Raw genomic sequence first — 18,581 nt, 5'->3', positions numbered from 1 at the left:
TGTTGCTCATTGGAAGAAATGGTAATTGTTTACTTTATCAACCCGTCCTCGCAGGAGGTGGAGGTTTTTGGGGGTTGTAGAGGAATGTGTCTTTAATTAGATGGTGGTCGGGTAGCAAAGATCATTAGGTGCATCAAGTAGCCCGGTACGTAAGCGCGTTTTTCACCCTTGATGATCTGGTTAGGGCTGGATTGTGTGTAGGCGCTTAAATAGCGGACGTCCTTAAATTATAGTTCGAAGTCGCTCGGTATTTAAGCGCCTAGACACAATCCCACCCTAACCAGGAGATCATCAAGGGTGAAATACGCGCTTGCGCACCGGGCCACTTGGCTACGGGCCGGGCACCTAATCAACGAATTCAGAGTAGGTCTGAATTCGTTGCCCTAATGGTCTTTGCTACCCTCACTCCCTGTGAGGATGTGGTGATAAAGTAAACAATTACGGAAGAAACAATGTGAAGTTCTTATAATAGATAAATTTCGAGTAAATTCTCGATTCCTTTATCTCGCCAAGACCGACCCATTACTGAAAATACCGAATCTCTCACGACAGTGAATTCTCGCCGAAAAACTATTTTCAAGGAATTACGATCACACAAGAATCGACTACAGCATTTACAAAACATAAGGCCCGTGTCAAGATTGCTAAAAAAAATGCATAACTGATGATGATAAAGGTCGCTAGGAGATTTTAGGAGGTAAAAATGAGTAGGATCGATGGAAGTGGATATCTTACATGCATTCATCTCGAGGGAAACGGTGGAAGGATAGGTCTGGTCGTTTCTTTTTGGAGTTTGTGCATCCTTTATAGGCACACAAATTCAGCGGCATGTCTGTAGGAGTGTAAGGAGAAATAGGAGTGATAGGAAAAGAAACTGATAATTTGTTGAAAATTAGTAAAAAGTACGTAGAACTTGGCAGAATCAACGCCGATTTATCCAGAACAATGTTCCCGCCAAGCGTAATAAAATTGCACACGGCCCTCTCCGCAAAACGCGATGACAAAACAATCTCGCGCTCACGTGGGTCAGTAAGACGGATATACACGGATAAGACGGATATGTGATTCCGTGATTACGACAGAGAAAGAATAAGGCGGTGGCGGTGCTTATGGATGCTCTCTTTGTGTATGATATAGGAGTACGTCCGTGTGCTACACGCTTAAAATTGCAGTGGCGACACAGAGTGGCTGGGGTAAGTACTACGCCGTATCACCCCAAGCTGTCAAGCATCACCCCAGCCAATAGAAGTACACTTCTATGTAGGTCTGAATTCGTTGCCTCTACTTTGCGCGTCAGTCCCCTGGCTCATGGTCGATTTAAAAAAATTCAGATATTATCCATTGTCGATAACTTAATTGTCATTTTCATATTAATTCATCATATAAAGATGGCAGTAATGACCGATAATTATACATCAGCCATTTTTATTCAATGTTTAAAGCTATTGTTGTGTCAACAAACGGAGTGCAAACACTCAATTTATCAGTCCCCTGGTAAGTAATAATTTAATAATTTATTAATAATTATTATTGACGTATGCTAATTTTACTGTCTTTTCATTGCTATATTCAATATTAAATCAAAGTAACATGGTATTTTCTTCCAATAAGTAGATTTTTTGAGTTTTATCGTAAAAACGTTAGTCCCTTGGCATCAGTCCCCTGGCAGTTTTTAAGATGAAAACGTGAACACGTGAGAATGCAGCGACGGTGTAGCGGCTGGGTCGCTTGCTGACAATGAGTGCCCGTAATATCCTTTGACTCCAACAATAATTCCATATCGGCAGGCAATTACGTCTTGAATGGGCTGTATATCCGAATCCATAGGTGGTATCGGACTTTATTGCTGAGTCAATTCGTTTATCTCGAACCCTAATTTCCGATGCTTGTTTAACCGATTTTCACCTAATTTCTCAGAGTCGATTTTCAGAATTAAAAAATGAAAAGATCGATTTTGCGCAAATTATGCCCAGTTTGAAAATTTCGAAAAAAATGTCAAGAAATCTTCTCTCCGGAACGGAATTTTTGAGACTAATCGGATCGTGGGCGAAAGTATTCCTGATTTCTGGCAGAATTTTTATTTTTCTTGTCTCGTCACATACGTGGCCTGAATTTTCAACAAAATCCTTCATCAATTGAATAGATTTTCTGCTGAATTTGCCATTAATATTTCGAAAAAATTCTTCGAATGTATATAATATCTGTCCGATTTGAGGTTAGATCCGAATAAATTAACCAGATTTGTTTCTGTAAATAAGAGAAACGACAATTAAGGTCAATTATCCTTTTTTGTTATTTATAGCTAATCTGTATTTTTCTTCTTCTCTGCCTAGCTGTCGAATTCTTCCCTAGTCCACGCGGCATCTAGCAGGTGTGCGTGGAGCCTATTAGGCGCGCGAAGTACCAAGGGAATATATTCTCTTTACATGTATATATCTTTTTGTCGACTTCCAGACCAATTCATTCGCGGGCCAATTTTTCTCCACTCACGAGACAAATGTCAGAAAAGATCGCAAGAAACTTGGTCAGGGTCGGCGGCCCGCGAGTTGTTCTGGAATGCGTCGAATTTTGAGGAAAAAATTCCCTGAATTATATGATAATAAAGAAGTAGAATAGCAAGAATTTTATTTTCTATATGGTGCGATAAATAATTACGGAAAGACATTCCTCATGTCGCACTAGCAATTACTGCAGAATAACAATAAAACAAATCATCTTCCCCGGACAATCAGTAATTCTAGAAAAACAAATGTTGAAGAAAATGATTTGGGCTTCGCAGGCTATATTGCGAAAATATTAGATTTTGGTATGATCATTCATCATTATTGTAAAGTACTTAGTGTCCGGTAATGAGTCAATTACAAAAGTGGTTCCTTACTACTCACATGTATAGTAGAAAGGAGTATCTATTTCTGGTTACAAATTCGTCTTTCGTGGCGATAAAAAAACATTTATGATTAAATTTATGTGCCGTATTGGTGTCTGTGATGAAATTCGTTCGTCATCCGACAAACGCGGGGCACCAAAGTGTCAACATTTTACGCAGGAGCCAAAAATGTACTGCCATTTGAACGACAACCTTTTTATTTTTCTGTTGTACCGGTTTTTTACTTGATTGAATTTCTTTCGAATTGCACAGGATGTGAACAAGAGGTGACGCAATATGCCACCATGAAGCGTGGGCGACTGTGCTCGCTTCATTTCTCATCGGATAGCTTTTTGACGCTGAAGTGGGATGAATTGACCAGGCAAACTATCCCTATCGACTATCGTGCCGTACAGATTCACGGCGAGATGCAAGGTTTCGAGAGTAGTCGAGTTTTTCGGACTTACAGTACCATCCCTCGGGTACCTTTAGCCGAGCCGGTATTGGATTGTCATTATCCATACAGGTTTCCCCGAGCTGAAAGTCCGACGGCCTCGTGCGGTGATCCTAACGAGGTTGAAACTGAGCGCCTACGGGCCGAAAATGAAAGGTTGCGCAGCATGCTTCGAGAATTGGAAGCGCAAAAGAGTCAAGGTACCACCAGCACTTCAAATTCCCACCAATCGCTACCGTCAGTTTCAGGTGATCCGGTAGATTCGAACAACCCAAGGCCTTCGATCTCCATCGACATCAATGGGGTGAAGTCCGAAGTCAGTCGCACGATGATTGGCATGCAGTTGCATCCGGACAACACCACCATGCCCTTCCCTGAAGATCATCGAGATCTCGCCATGAAGATGCACTATTATTCCACATCAGGATACAATAAGTTGCGTCGAATGGGGTTGTAGTTGCCAGCGGAGAGGACGGTGTGCAGAAGGGTGGCAGAAACCGAAGTCAACGTGGGGTTCTGTGAGCGCGTTTTCACAGCGTTAAAGCAGGCCATACTAGACATCCCTCCTGAGGAGAGATGTTGTGCGCTCGAGTGGGATGAGATGTCCCTGATGGAATGGAAGGAGTATGACGTGAAGACCGATGTCATCGAAGGCTTCGAGAACCTTGTACCTCTTGGCAGAACTGAGCGACGCGCCAATCATGCCTTCGTTTTCTGCTTGAATGGACTGCATGCGGGCAACCAATGGCGAACGATGTTGGCGTACTTTCTGCTATGCAACAACGTGTCCGGTTGGTGAAGCAATGCATCAACAAATCGTTGACTTACGACGCCGGTGCTGACCTAAAGATGACAGTCTGTGACCAGGGAACAAGTAACGGCAAAGCGTATTTCTAATTGGGGGTGCGCGAGGACCAACCTTACTTCTTTCACGAAGGGAAAAAAATCATCGCGCTCTTCGACTTTCCGCACGCGGTCACGAACGTTTTGGGATTGTTCCGTGAGTGGAGTAAGATCAGTGTATCCGGCCAGGCTGTTGCATATTCCGATTATACCAATACTTTTCGTAGCGATCTTGGATGCGTCACGTCTGATCTTTTAGGTTATATTACGGAAGCTTACATGTGGCCTAACGCTTCCAAACGTCTCTCGAGCTTTCTAGGTTTTCAGCAAGCGATCCGCTTTTGCGATGAAGTTGGCGAAACAATTCCTGAGACCGCAAGATTTTCCCGAAGTATGGACAAAATTATAGATGCTTGCAACAGTTCGAGCATCTTCAACGAGAATCCCGCAAAGAGACCTTTGAGCGAGAAGAACCCACAGGTGGAGGAAATACTCGTAGATTTCCTATCTTGGGCACCGGACATGAAAGTGTGCGCTAAGGGCAGATGGAAGCGACCTGCATCATTTGCAGGAATGGTGCAAGATGTTCGCGGCATTCTTATGCTGTATCGTCAAATGCTAGAGCAGTTTCCAGGTTTTAAGTTATGCACAGCATTGTGTAACCAGGATTCAGTGGAACAACTATTTTCCAGATTTCGAGGACGTGGTGGTTTTAATCCAAACCCAACGTGCAAGATGTTCCGACTTACCGCACGGCACTTGATATTGGTCCGCAACATTATTTCGTCCGAACGAGGTAATGTGGTCTGCGCCGATCTTGCATACTTGGCTGTTGTGACTCCGAACGAAGAGCCACTGATAGCCGGTGATCTCACGGATCGGCAATACGAAGCCGGTGTAAGTGCCGTCGAATTCTTCGAAGATGGGGAATTCACATCAGCTGCTGACGACGGTGTTACGTCCCGGCGTACCAAAAATTTAACTGCTGTAAAAACCATTGTTATTATATCATTATATTGGCTTGCTTTATTTCAATTACTGCTCTATTCGAGTGTTATATTTCGATTTCGCTTACGCCTCCTTGGAATCGTCAAGTCGCGCAGAATCGAAGGCGATTCTGCATAAAAATAAAGTGCGACGGAAGGAATAGCTGACAGAAATCCGAAACCCTGCAGCTGCAATGTAGAGTTAGTATATAGTAGATCACGTAGGCAAACGACATGATATTGGGGCTAGGAAAACGGCTATCGGAGTGAAGAGGGACAGGGTGATGCACCGCTTGCACCTCTCCTTTTGTTTTCCGAATATAGGGGCCCCGAACCAAAAATCATTACCATTCGCTGTTTTTAAGTCGCGAGGTGCGCTTGTGTTTTGGTCCGATCGGAGTAACGTCCAGAGTTGGAGTCCGGAAATCTGCGAAGTGACGGCCCAAAGTGATTTCCGATCGTTAAAAGTTTAAAAATATCAACGTGGTGCAGCTCAGAGCACACAAAATCAATCGTCATCAATTTTCTGTTTTCTTTCCTTTTTTATAAATTTTTTTCTTCTTTTAATTCCGAACATTAAGAGTTAGTGAGAGCAAGTGGGGCGTTCTCCCGTCAGCCGAATTCAGTGAGGGTTGCAGTGAAGCCGTTCATCAGCTCACCTTTCTACGAACGGTATCGTTACAACAGAATTAGTTACTTTTCCTCTCTCCTGACGTATGCGTTGTCGCCGCCGTTTTCTAAATTTCTTACTCCAGCCCAAGGTCGCTTATAGATTAGTCGCAATAGAGAGATAATTGGTTTTTTAGTCAAAATATTTGGTTCCTTATTCCTCCGTCGCATATTTAGTTAGTGCCTACTAAGATTTAGTAATCGGATTTAGCTGTAATAATCAGTGTAATCATTAAATGACATCGGGGTATTAGTCAAACGATACGATTCTTTAGTTTATTCATTCTAACCCCGAACATTCCCAATTAAAAGTAGCAGACGCCTCCATAAGAAGATATCGTGCGGTCCTGTACAGGACCGGCAAGAGGGGACCCCATTACCTTCCGCTTATTGTAACGTAAGTGGAAATTTAATTTTTTTTTCAGTTTATTTGTGTTGTCGCGTGGGGAATCTACCCAAAAGGGCGAACCGCTCGGGCCTTGCCCTCACGTAACAACGGGAACAACGAACTTCTCGATGCAGGGAGCGAAAGCGACGTTGAGGATGACGATGATCTCGACTTAGCGACACACTTACCCATGTTCTGATCGGTAGAAGCTCCTGAAAAACCAGGATCATACGAGGCTAACACTATAGCCTTCTTCGCTGGCTATACGGCCAACAAGTTATCCAAGGTGTATTCTTGTAACCGTTGTCGGGATATCCTGGCCAAAAAGTTATCCGAATCGGTCAATGCTAGCGATAGGTATACGGTATGCCGAGAATACGTAAGTAACGAAACGTACACAAACATCAGTCATAACTGGCGTAGTTAGACACTACGCGATATGATTTAGAATGGCGCAAAATATCCCTGGGGGAATTTATAGCAGCGCAACGGCAGAGGTGGGGATCTGGCATCACTCAACTTGCGTCTATCGTAAGTGAATTCCACTAGGGATATTTTGTGCCAACCTCAATCATATCGCGTAGCGTCTGACTACGCCAGTTATGACTGAGGTTTGTGTACCAAGTTACGTCATTAAAAAGACCAACTGACAGGTATTATAAGATTGTCGAAGCTCAGCTTCAGTCTTTTGTTACAGGAAAATAAATATTAGGTTCGCCGTCAATCTCAAAAGTCGAAATTAGAGATAAGACAATAGCTCCACCATTCAGTTTGAATGACCCCGTTTTTCGACATCCTTTTCGGAGTCAAGTCAGGTGACCCGTAAGTGTCTGACCGGAGTAATTCGAGTTTCGTCAGTCGTGCAGACAATTGTCCCTCGTAATGTACGCCTAGTGTGTTTGATCTTGACCCTCCTAGCGGCCAAGCGCGTCGAGTTAAATCGGACAACCTTCTACTGCCGCCGGCCGCCTCGATTGCCGCCAATGAGCGCTCGCCTTTGACGATCACGACGAGCCTTCATTGGCGCTCGTTGCTAGCGACCGAACTGCTCAGATTCAGCCCAATGCACGTGGCCAATAGGAGGGTCAACATCAAACACACTTGGTGTACGCAAACCGTGACCATAAGTGGAGCATGTAAACATTGCGCAATTTCATTTAGGTTCGCGCAAAATATCCCTAGTCGAATTCACAGCAGCGCCACAGCAGAGGTCGAGGGATCGCATCGACCGGCCACGATCTGTTATGATCCACGGCGTGTTTACCGAAAATATTAGAATCTATCTGTCGATAATATCGTATAAACTACGACCGATGTTGTTATTTTTGTCAGAGAAATGATATGGTGAATTAAATAGGATAGGATGATCTCCGTCGATGACAGAGTGAACACTTGCCATTGATGCATTCGAAATGAGTGTTGTAAGAAAAGGACAATAAACGAGACGCATGAAGGATAATTGCATGCTAACTTCCAACTGCTAACTGCTTCAGACTGCTAACGCATCTCGTTTATCGTTAAATCATCGTTGAATGGCTGCGTCGGTTTTGTGAGGTGACAACGCCGTGGATCATAACAGATCGCGGCCGGTCGTTGCGAGTCGAGCGGCGCCGGATCCCCCGACCTCTGCTGTGGCGCTACTGTAAATTCGACTAGAGATATTTTGCGCGAACCTAAATCAAATCGCGCAATGTTTACATGCTCCACTTATGATCACGGTTTGTGTACATGTATTGTTCGACTCTCACGTTGCTTTAGATATTTCATTTGACATCGTCTGACTAAATGCTTTACAATCAAATTCTGTAACAATCAAATGCTGTAATAAATCTGCTGTTTAAGTGTATGTTAAAATTGCAAACTATCTGTGAATCTCTCGAGGACCGACTCCGGCGATAATTCGTGAGTATAAAATAGGCTATTTCGCTCAATTCTGCCTCATACTCTTGGAAATTTAAAATCTCCCTCCTACGGGTCATCCAGTTGAACCTCCCCTGTGTACGTTTCGGTTAGTCGATAAATTCGTTTGTTAATTTTGAAAATTAACTGGCGCCCAAATTTTCATTTCACATGAGCCTCGCCCAACAGCACCTGACCCATGCCACATCGAGTGAAGAAGACAAATAATATTCGGTTTTAGTTATTTGAGATAAAATCCACGTGGGAGAAAGTCTCTTTTGTCTCACTTTCCTTTTAGTTTTCATCCAGCACAAGCACAAGTGTGACATACTGAAGTAGCTCGTTGCTCACGCAATTGATGCAACGACCAAAATTGACACGCAGTGGTTCGACGAGTGTGATTCTTGCAACATCCATAGGATCTTCGCCATACGGTTCATGTTGAGGGTAAAACTTCAACGTTATTGCCAGCTTGACAACAGGGCTGCCGAATCAAACGGCCAAAAGAAGCGTTGTGCAACTGCAGCGAAACGAAATACTCTCAAGCCAGCCAGGAAGATGCGAAATATCCTCCATACCTAAGGTTGACGTACTTTTGGCAGTTTTTTCGGAAAAAAAATCAGAATTCTTGTACGGTAATATAACATCGCCAAGCTCACCAAGACCTCCGTTTTTTTTTTTTAAATTCATGTAACGTGCGACTTTGGGCGCGTCAACAATTATAAAGGGTTCGCCCCTTGCTGGAAAGGTTTGAAGTGATAAAAGGTTCGACGATTGGTGTTCTCGTGATTACTTATTTTATTAATACGTAAGAAGCCCTTTTTGATGAAGAGGATTGTTGCTGCTCAGCCGGATGGTAGTGGAGAGAGCGTTTTGGAGATGTTGCTGCTCAGCCGGATGGTAGTGGAGAGACTTAGTTTTGAAGGAATAGCGAGAAGAAGGAAGGCTCGGAATTAGGTGGGGTTTTTAGCTGAGTTTGCATGCCGTTGCAGCTAGCAACAGTCTGCAGAGTGATGAGGTGGAGAAATAGGAGAAGAGGATGTAGAGGTTCGGGTTGATCGTGGTATAGTTTAATTGTAAGAGAAGAAGAAGAAGAAGAAGAAGAAGAAGAAGAAGAGGAGGAGGCGTTAGACGTAACATTCAATTCAATTTATTTGTTTGATTTTTTTAGACTTTCTGAATTGATTTTTAATGATTTACTTACCAATTCTATTTTCTTACAATGGGTAATATTGTTCGTTGTATGTTTATTCCAGTCTTCGCTAGAATTTCAATGCATGATGCGAAGTTACATGTACTTGGCACAATAATTGATTTGGAACCTTTTTTTTCTAATTAATAATGAATTATTGTTTTTCTTTTCATCAAAGATATTTGGGTAGTAGTAGTTATTTCCAATCATTTGATGTACTTGGCGGATTTTTTTGCACCGTAGGTGCTCTTTGGGGGGATTTCATAACTTTTTGTATGTTGTTAAAGAATATTGTAGTATTGATTATGCTTTCTTTAGTATGCTATTGTTGTTAGATGTGAGACGGGTTAGCAAAATTTAGTTACTATCACGATTAAGTTTAGCAGATACCAAGAGATTTGGTATAGTACTACGCGTTTGTAATTCAACAATCAATTACATCGCAGTTTGGTTTCATATGCCTCGGACAATATATTCCATTTGACTAAGAAGGCTCGCCGGCTGCTAAATTGCGATTTGAAGTCTACGGTTTTTCAGTTCATTAGATATATTTGTGCAATTTTATCACAAGTCACCAGGCGCAATATTCTTAGATCATTAGTTTAACGAAATGGATCTTGGGTTCGAAGTTGCAGCTTATCAGTGTTTAACAACACACCAGGAGAAAGATCGGTTTCTTTCAGGTAACATGGAAACAAGGGTCGAATTGTTTGACATCAGTTTGCTTGGTTTGTGATATCGAAACAGAAAATGATACTTCTTTTATTATCGATATGCATGTGGGTAAAAGGAGAGTGATAGTTATAATGAATCGGTATAGTAGGTATGAAATACAAAGAAACTGCATCCTTCTAAAAATCGAGTCCGGAAATCATAAGAGAATCGAGGTTTTAGTTCCTCATGGGAAAGCTGAATAATTTCATTTGTTGTGACGATCCGTAAATTGCTGATGCAATAAGGTGTGCATGACTTCAGGTATAACAGTTGCAACCTGTATGTAAAGGTCCCCCAACTCACCCCGTGCAACTAAGCCTCTGCATGCAGCACTCCTCCTTTCTCAGCTTGGAACCGGCAGTAGCGGAGTTACTGAAGTGCGGGTGGTATATAGTTTTATTCGTGTCGCATCGCTCTTACTCTTTGATGAACCGATTCCATCGTGAGTTACATTGGACTCTTTGTTATAATCTCATTACTTGTTCGACACGTGGAAAAATGTAATGTTTTAATAAACAATTATATTTGAATTGTAGAGTTATCGATTGTCTTATCTAGTATCAAGTGGCGATTTCACAGTCGTTGATTTCCTAGGTCGATCTAGGGTGCCCTGCGTGTCTTTGAGGAATAAAATAGGAATATCTAATTCATTTAGAGCATTGCACTTTGTTTTGCCAGATATATGATTTGTGTAACTATAAACCCTGCATGCAGCCCTCCTCCTTTCTCATCCGGACTTGGAGCTGGCAATGGCGGAGTTACTGGCATGCAGGGCTTATAGTCGCGATTCCATTGCATCTGTATGGTTCGTTTTTTGTATTTATTGTTGCGGCTATGGTGGAATATCGCGCTATCAACCTGTTACACTTCAGTGCAGATCATGATTTTCTCTGTAGGTATTGCTTTTATACTGTAACCAGTCATTTTCGTGACTTTTCCATTCTCATGAAAATAGCATTAGCTGAATAATTAAACACCTGTTTGCTGATGATATGTCGATTTTTACGCTCATCTCTTTCGCTTTACAATTACCGCATGATCCTTTAACCGTTTTCCAGTGCGAGAGCTTATCATTGATTAGGTCAGATAAGCTCGGTGTTTTTTGCAAGGTTTGGGCAGTGCCAGTAACAATATGTTACTCCGTTCGATCGAGGTATTAGTGTAACCGCAATCTTTGCAGTTCAGTTTTATCGTCAGCTGGTGCTCAACAATTATGCTGAGATTGTTGCAATGAGAAATTAGACCAGTTAAAAATTTTGACGCGTCTTGCTGCTCATTCGCAGTGAACTGTTTACCCGCAAGTGCCCTGGCGGGAAATACATTTACCGGGGCTTCTGAGTGAGCATAACCATCGATTAACATTTTCAAAATATCGTCTGTTTGATTCTGACGAGATAAATGGTCCCTGAATGTACTACAGTGAAATATACACTGACTCGTTGCGTTGAAGTAACAAGAAACGTGATCCACGTTTTGTAAGCCTTTTATTTACCACAATGTTGTAATTTCAGGGATTTAACACCATTGAATGATAACACTCGTTGATTATGTACGATTATCCATTTTTTACGTGAGAGAACAAACAATCCTTTTGTCTTGGCGAAAAGAAGAACAGAAAAAGAAACAGAGAAAGAAAATAATTAAGTAATATAAGAACGAAAGAATCCCTAGTAGAAGGAACGAACACACAGCCTCTCTGGGCCTTTTACTCAGTACTACCTATCGGTTTTGTGGAGCCGACCATCGCGAAAATGTTTTATTATAACACATAATTTAGCTGTAGTTTTTTCTTCAGCTGGTATCTGACATGTGACAACATTCCTCGGAATCGACCATCTGCAGTCAGCCACCTTCTGGGCTCTTACCGACGTGAAAGGTATCGGTATGAGATTTGGACGATACTTTTTCCTTAATCCATTGTATTCCAAAATGGCTGCTCCGTTTGCTAATACAGAGTGAGGATCGTAATTGATCAAATGCAGACCTCCTAATGAAGTTACCCCCGAAAGAGCAACGCACGCTTGACCACAAGCAAATACGGAATTACCTGCATCGATCACGGCATTCTTTAAACTCAGGCTCTGACTTCTATGAAGTGTGATACCGTAACTGAGGCAAATAGAGAATTGTCTTCGGATAACGAAAGCGCCTTCCATCACCTCAAATTTTACATCAACACGCTCCAAAACATGTACGACGCCTGCTAAGACAATCTGCACTGTTTCTCGTCGTCGGTATCAGCAGCTCAGGATATTGCCGTTATTGTACCAATAGTGCCGTTGACGAGGCCTAACGTAACATCAATGTTCCTTCTTATCATTATTTTCGAATCAATTTTTACAATAATCATTCTTGCAAGACCTGCGGTTCGAAAACTGTCTTCGTCATCCGTATTCAATATTTTCTGAACCTTTTTTTTGAAGTACGGTGAATTGTCAACTGTATCATGAGCCAATAATTGTACCTCGTCAGTCTGAATTTCACTCAACATAGCTTCATTGAGAACATCACACATGCGACACGTAGGAAGTAAACAGACTGTGTCGATGGGTAAATTATTGATATAGTAGCAAAGTTCTCGTATTCGGTCTTTGAACTCAATTGCTTTGAATGTGATTTTCCTCGATGACAACATTTTCGTGTCCGAATCAGTTACAATCCCAAGGCGTATTCTTGAGAATATCTCGCGATACGTTTGATCGTTCTTTTGTCTCATGTTGATAGTGAGTTCATCGCATGTAAATAAATTACACCACAAATCTACACTAGCCATTGCGCCTATAAGTTTTTCGACATCGGTGTTCGATAATTTCGTGAACGAGGGTCCCTCGTGAACAGGTGGAAATTGTAGCAAATCGCCGCAAAGGAGAATATGCTTATTACGAAACCAACCATCTTCACAGTCTGCAGTATTGAAGATTTCGACCAATCGAAGATGTATGTACATGAACGTTACGTTGGAAATCATCGAAACTCTCAGGGCAACGTTTCTCAGTTGGTCCCGTATGGTTTTGAGAACCGCGTCCGACAGCTGTTTGTATTTTGTAGTGCGGCCGTGTTACATTGGCAATTGAAAAAGCCTATGAACAGTCAATCCGTCAACATTAAATGCTGCTATACCAGTTGGGGCGGTTATTGCAGCATCTTTGTTAGCATGCTGCTTAATCCAAAATCTGATGGTTTTTATGAGAAAACTCTTACCAGTTCCACCCTCTCCACTGACGTAAAGATGTAGGGTTTGATTCGAACTCACCACTTCGATGACTTGATCAAAAACTCGTTTCTGATCCATGTTCAGTTTGCTCATCATTTTTGAAACGTCTACGGTTTCAATCATCTTAGCAGCGTCTTTGAATTCGTTCATCGCACCTTCAGCCTCGATTGGTACGCAGCTGAGTGGTACAGTATCGCTATTTTATGAATCATCATCCTCTCGCGCATTATCAGCGATTTGTTTTTCAATCATTTCCTTCGCATATTCCATACCTTTTTGGAGTTCAGTTATGCGTTCGTGATATTTCAGTGCTTGTGCAAGTTTTGATTGCATCGACTGAAATGACTCGGCATAAATATCGCACCCGTTTCGGAGTTCGTCTACATCTCTCCATGGTTGAAAAAGTAGTAACAAGGCATAAAAATAACGCTCGGGTTGTATATTGACGTTATTTTTGTAGTGATTTACAAGGCATAGATACTTACGCTTCTTTAAGAACAGCGATTTGCCTGTCGGATAATATTCGATCTCCTGAGCTTTGGGTTCGTATTTCGTTGTGTCGTACCATTGGACGAAATCGTAGAGGTTGGTAGATTCCAATTCCTCTGGTCGTGCGGGATGATGCGTATCGACTAACGAATCGCAAAATATTTCAGTGGAATCGGCCTCCAAGGCTTCGATTTTGTTACGAGATTTGACTTTTCTATTTCTGATTACTTTCACGTCAATCCACCTGATGGTAGTTTCCGGATCTGTGCTATACAAAGCGATTTCTAATAGAGTGTCTGCGGCTTTAAGAGCTCCACATTCTCTATGATATAACATGCGTGAAGCAAAATTACATAAACGACTACACAGAGATTTCGTGGAATTCATGTCTTCGAAAGTTGTGTCTGAGTTGCTTTTTTCGGGCTGAGTAATGTATTTAGTGACATACGGATGCGGGAGTGTAGATTCTTCTCTAATGAACTGAATGTCCATATTTCCTTTCCAGGTGGAAAGAATTGCCGGGTTGTAGTTGTTAATATTGGCTTCGTTACGTCCCACGAATATTCCTAAATTCAAAATTTTTAATATCCCCTAGAATTCAACTAAACTAAGTTTCTAAAGATGACAATTTGAACTTGAGATCTTGCAGATGTGGAATCTGAAAAGTCGGTCGTGAAACCCTGGTGTAGTCTAAACAGATCCCTGGTCCACAAGGACATTCTCAGCCCAAGACCCTTTTCTTTATATTGTAAACCACTCCGAATTCGAAATATTCCGTTAGCTCCGTATATGAGTTCAATTATTATGTACCAATTTTGAACACTTACTAATGAACAATTGTAAACTGTCTCCGCGTTAATAAAACATCATCACACACTCGTTACACTTGTAAAATTGAAAGAATTTAGTCAAATTTCAATCTTATAATACAAGATCCGTAAAAGACATGATAGAATCTTCGTTCGAAAACACAAATCAATGATTCGAATTCGATAAGAATTTTCCATTTCGGATTTAGTGAAAAAATCCAGTTTGTTCATTAGCTAATAGTAAACTTCCAAAAACCGAACAATTTTTCGGAGATAGCCATAAAACTCAAGTGTTTGTACCCCAGAAAACTACCCCAGCACAACCAGGCCCAAGTGGGAGGAAAACCCAACCAATAAGATATTTTAAACATTTTGGAAAAAATAGATAAACACATACGATTGGAAGAACCCCCGAAAGAAAATTCTAACCAATTGTAGAGATTTACAAAACACCGCCCTCAAAATATTACTATAAAAACCGCAACTCAACGAAAAACACTGACTCTCAGTTAGACTCTCAGTCTCTCAGTTATAGTTATGTAGTTGAGTAGAAGTAGTCTAAATCTTAGTTCAGGTTTAGTTTTAAGCTTCAGTTTTTAGTCTCAATCTTCAATCTTCTAGTCTTACCTACGTTCAAAAATCACGATCAGTTCTTAGTCTCGACCATCAACTTAAAACTTAACTTCAGTGCAGTTTTCTCTAATATTGAATCGGAAGTTCATCAGTGCAGTCCGCACCATCTATTCTAAATCCAACTCAATTTGAGTAAAGTGTTATTTTCATACATACTCGTCTCATTCCAAATTCTTATTTTCACAATTCACAACACTCCCGGTTCTAACTTGAGTTCTCTGATCATCAGTTAGTTAGTATTCTTATATTTATAAATCTTGTATTTTATATTTTATTTTGGAAATATAACCACTTATTCATTCAAAATTCACCCTTATTTCTATTAATTAATTTTTCAAATTTTGTCAATTTGAAAACTCTTAAAAGGGAAAAGTCTGTGAAAGCAAACTCGCTCACGATAGCTGTAATTATCTCAAAGATCAAGTAATTCGTACGAGTTAATCATTTTCCGTAAATTTATAATTTTGTAAAATAACTATATTGCAAAATCCCTCTTCGAGTAGAAAAAAAAGGTCATCCTCAAATTTCCCGTGTTATTGTTAAACCACATCTGTTTCCAACTTTGCACTGGTCTCAAGTCCCAGGTGAAAAGTGCTCGCACTTGAACCCAAAAAATCGAGACAAACTCCTGTTTGCGAACGATCCCTTCCAACCAACCGATCGGACGTAACAGCTTCCTTTTCGGAGCGGGGCAGGTCGTATAATCTGCTTTTAGATTTGAGCTTTCGTTTACCACCAATCGAAATGGCTACTTATCGCATAACGAAATTATTCGTGATTGGTCGAGAAAACCCGAAACGACACACTTTTCCAGATTTCCCATGTTTGTTCGCTTTACTTCGCAAGCAATAGGAATTATGGGTATGCCGTTGATGTGTGTTAACACGACGATAGAAGTTTGGTAAAACATCTTTAGACGGTATTCTGCAAGTAGCATATTTAAGAATAAAGTCTGCTACCTCTTGATTGGAAGATGTTTCAAGAATCGGAGCATCTTTGATCCAGTTCATTAAATGAAAATGCTGCATCCCTCTACCTTGGTATTGTCGCCTCCAAAAGAAATGTGTTACTTCTCCAATGGGATTATCAGGAGAACATATGAAATCGAGCATTGCCTTGAACTGATTGTCAATAAATCTAGATGCGGACACTGGATCAGAGGCCACCAAGTGACTAGGTGACATCTTTGCGGTGCAGGAGCCACCGACTTTGCGTAGATATTCTGTCATATCCGACCACAACCATTTGCTTGGACTTAATGTGAGGAACCATGCCGCTGCTCCGTAATTATATGTTATGCAGGATACGCCATTTCTTGGCTGACTCCGATATTGCTCTGCGTTACGCAGTCTTGCAAATGTAGCATTTAAATTTCCTTCCAACTCTTTTTTTGAAAGCTTACTTAAATAACTTGCTGCGGTGAATCGCTCTCTTGGATTAATAATATCTAATTTGTAATAAATACCACTGTTCAATTGCCTGTTGTTATTAGCATCGTTCAATAGATAGAAAAGGTATTGTTGATCGGTTCTAAATTGTGAATGCTTTGACATAAGTCTCAATTCGATAAATTCGAAATGAGTAAGGCGTTCGGGTCTATCTTCGTGTTGTCCGTTGCAACCGTAAGGATATAAGTGCGGGAAACATTGCAAATCTATCATTTTTTCACGGTTATCTAATGGCTCGTCGTGAATTCTCAACATTTGATAGAGGTTGGTCGCCGTTTCATTTTCTCTTTTTTCGTACACCTTGGTATATACAGTAAACTGTTCGTACACCGCATCCGATGCCGAAGCCTGAGCGAGTAATGCTGTACAATCGTTAACTTCTATTTCATCGTGATTCTTGTTTCGTTCAACTAAAGGATCGTCTTCATGATCAGAAACTATTTCTGTATCTCGATTGTCTTGTATTTGAAATTCTACGTCTTTCATGTGAGCCAGCAGAAGATCAGCTGATGCTGGCAGCTCGATCTTCGAATACTGGGGATTATTTGTTTTGAGCCAGACTAACGCTTCCCACACTTTATTCATATCGACCGGTTGTTCCCAAACCAATTTTGATTTTGTTGGGATACCACGAACCAGCATGTAAAATTCGTGGTCGAGATTAATTGGATCCATTTGACGACAAACTTTGTTCAAAGTTTCATCAAGGGGCAGGGGCAAATGAAATGTTCTGCCCTTAACTTTTTGCACCGTTTCTCTGTGGGGTAAATTTTTTTTTCCAACGGTGCCCATTCTTGAATAGTTTGGAATGCCTTGGCATCCAATCGATACCTCGGGCTGCGACATGTCGCATCAAGTCTGTCCATAGTAGACCAGTCATAGGCTTCCTGAATTTCTCTACGTTCGTGACCTCTCTTTGGAAACAAAGTTTTTCACAGGATACACATACGAACCGTGGAGTATCCATAAATCGTGTTACGGACCGGCTGTATCATTTATCGAATCATACCATATACCACGGGATTATCCCGTGGTCTTGAAATTTGCTATTTTCTTTCTTTTATGAGTCATTTTAGTTATCGCGAACTCATCCTCAGTACCGTCACCGGTCAGTGGCCCCGGCGTCAGCGTAATTTTGTATAATTCGCTTTGTAGGCTGGAATACGCGGAAACAAGGTTTCTTATTACATAGGCAATAGTCCATTCCTCAATACTGAACGTTAGGCGGGGGACAGGGGTAATTAAAGCGGAGACAGCACATTGCACTGACTCCCCGGCTGAAATCATTTTGACACACGAACTTCGACACATGGGGACACTGACCAGGGGTTGCCCTGTCAGCACAACGATCATACGAGTTTCGCGACCAACCAGAAAATTATAGGAATCAGGTGCAATCGTTAATTGGTCAATCATCGTCCCCTCCCGAGAAATGTGGAAAGGTGCATTTCTCGGGGCATTAATCCGAACAATCGCGAGGTGCGTGGATCTAAGCCCGGAACATTAACAACGAGTCTAGGTGACATCAAAAGTCTTAAAGTTTGCCTTATAGTGCTCCGTGTTTCGTTAGAATTATTCCCGACTCTCTGCCCGTTTGGTAAATCGCGAGGCGCATTAACGTTGGTAAAGTGAGGGATCTGAGATAGTAACGGGTGACGAAAGTCTTAAAATACTGCCTGAAGCGGACTCATTTAGAAATTAATATATTAGACAATTTTATAAATTAAAACTGTGCACCCGTCCTACGACGGGTTAAACTAAGAGTTAATTTAGCATTGAACTCAGTGGGGTAGTGAAACAGCTGCGGAACGCATCAGCACCAGATCATCACCAGGGTCAGTTTCTACCTTCAGTGACCACCATCGGATGCGTAACGTACACAGCAAATCTCTACTGTGCTTATCTCTCTCCAAATTGTTATTTGAATTTGCCCTATTGTAACTTTACGTTTATCAAAAAACTCGAAGGATTATTCGG

At 41.4% G+C, this 18,581-nt stretch overlaps 1 protein-coding gene across 1 annotated transcript; it reads right to left on the bottom strand.

The window, feature by feature from the left end:
- Window positions 1–12,256: 12,256 nt before the first annotated feature.
- LOC125501742 lies at window positions 12,257–17,450 on the bottom strand. The gene is made up of 4 exons (XM_048658338.1): window positions 15,963–17,450; window positions 13,590–14,305; window positions 13,100–13,403; window positions 12,257–13,042 (listed from the first exon to the last, which is right to left on the bottom strand). Exons 1-4 carry the CDS (start codon window positions 17,448–17,450, stop codon window positions 12,257–12,259), a joined length of 3,294 nt encoding a protein of 1,097 aa, XP_048514295.1.
- Between the last annotated feature and the right edge of the window lie 1,131 nt (window positions 17,451–18,581).

Source organism: Athalia rosae, chromosome 7 (assembly GCF_917208135.1).
Source record: "Athalia rosae chromosome 7, iyAthRosa1.1, whole genome shotgun sequence".
Taxonomy (NCBI): domain Eukaryota; kingdom Metazoa; phylum Arthropoda; class Insecta; order Hymenoptera; family Athaliidae; genus Athalia; species Athalia rosae.
Note: the sequence above shows the minus strand (reverse complement) of the source record. Positions and strands in the feature narration are given on the sequence as shown.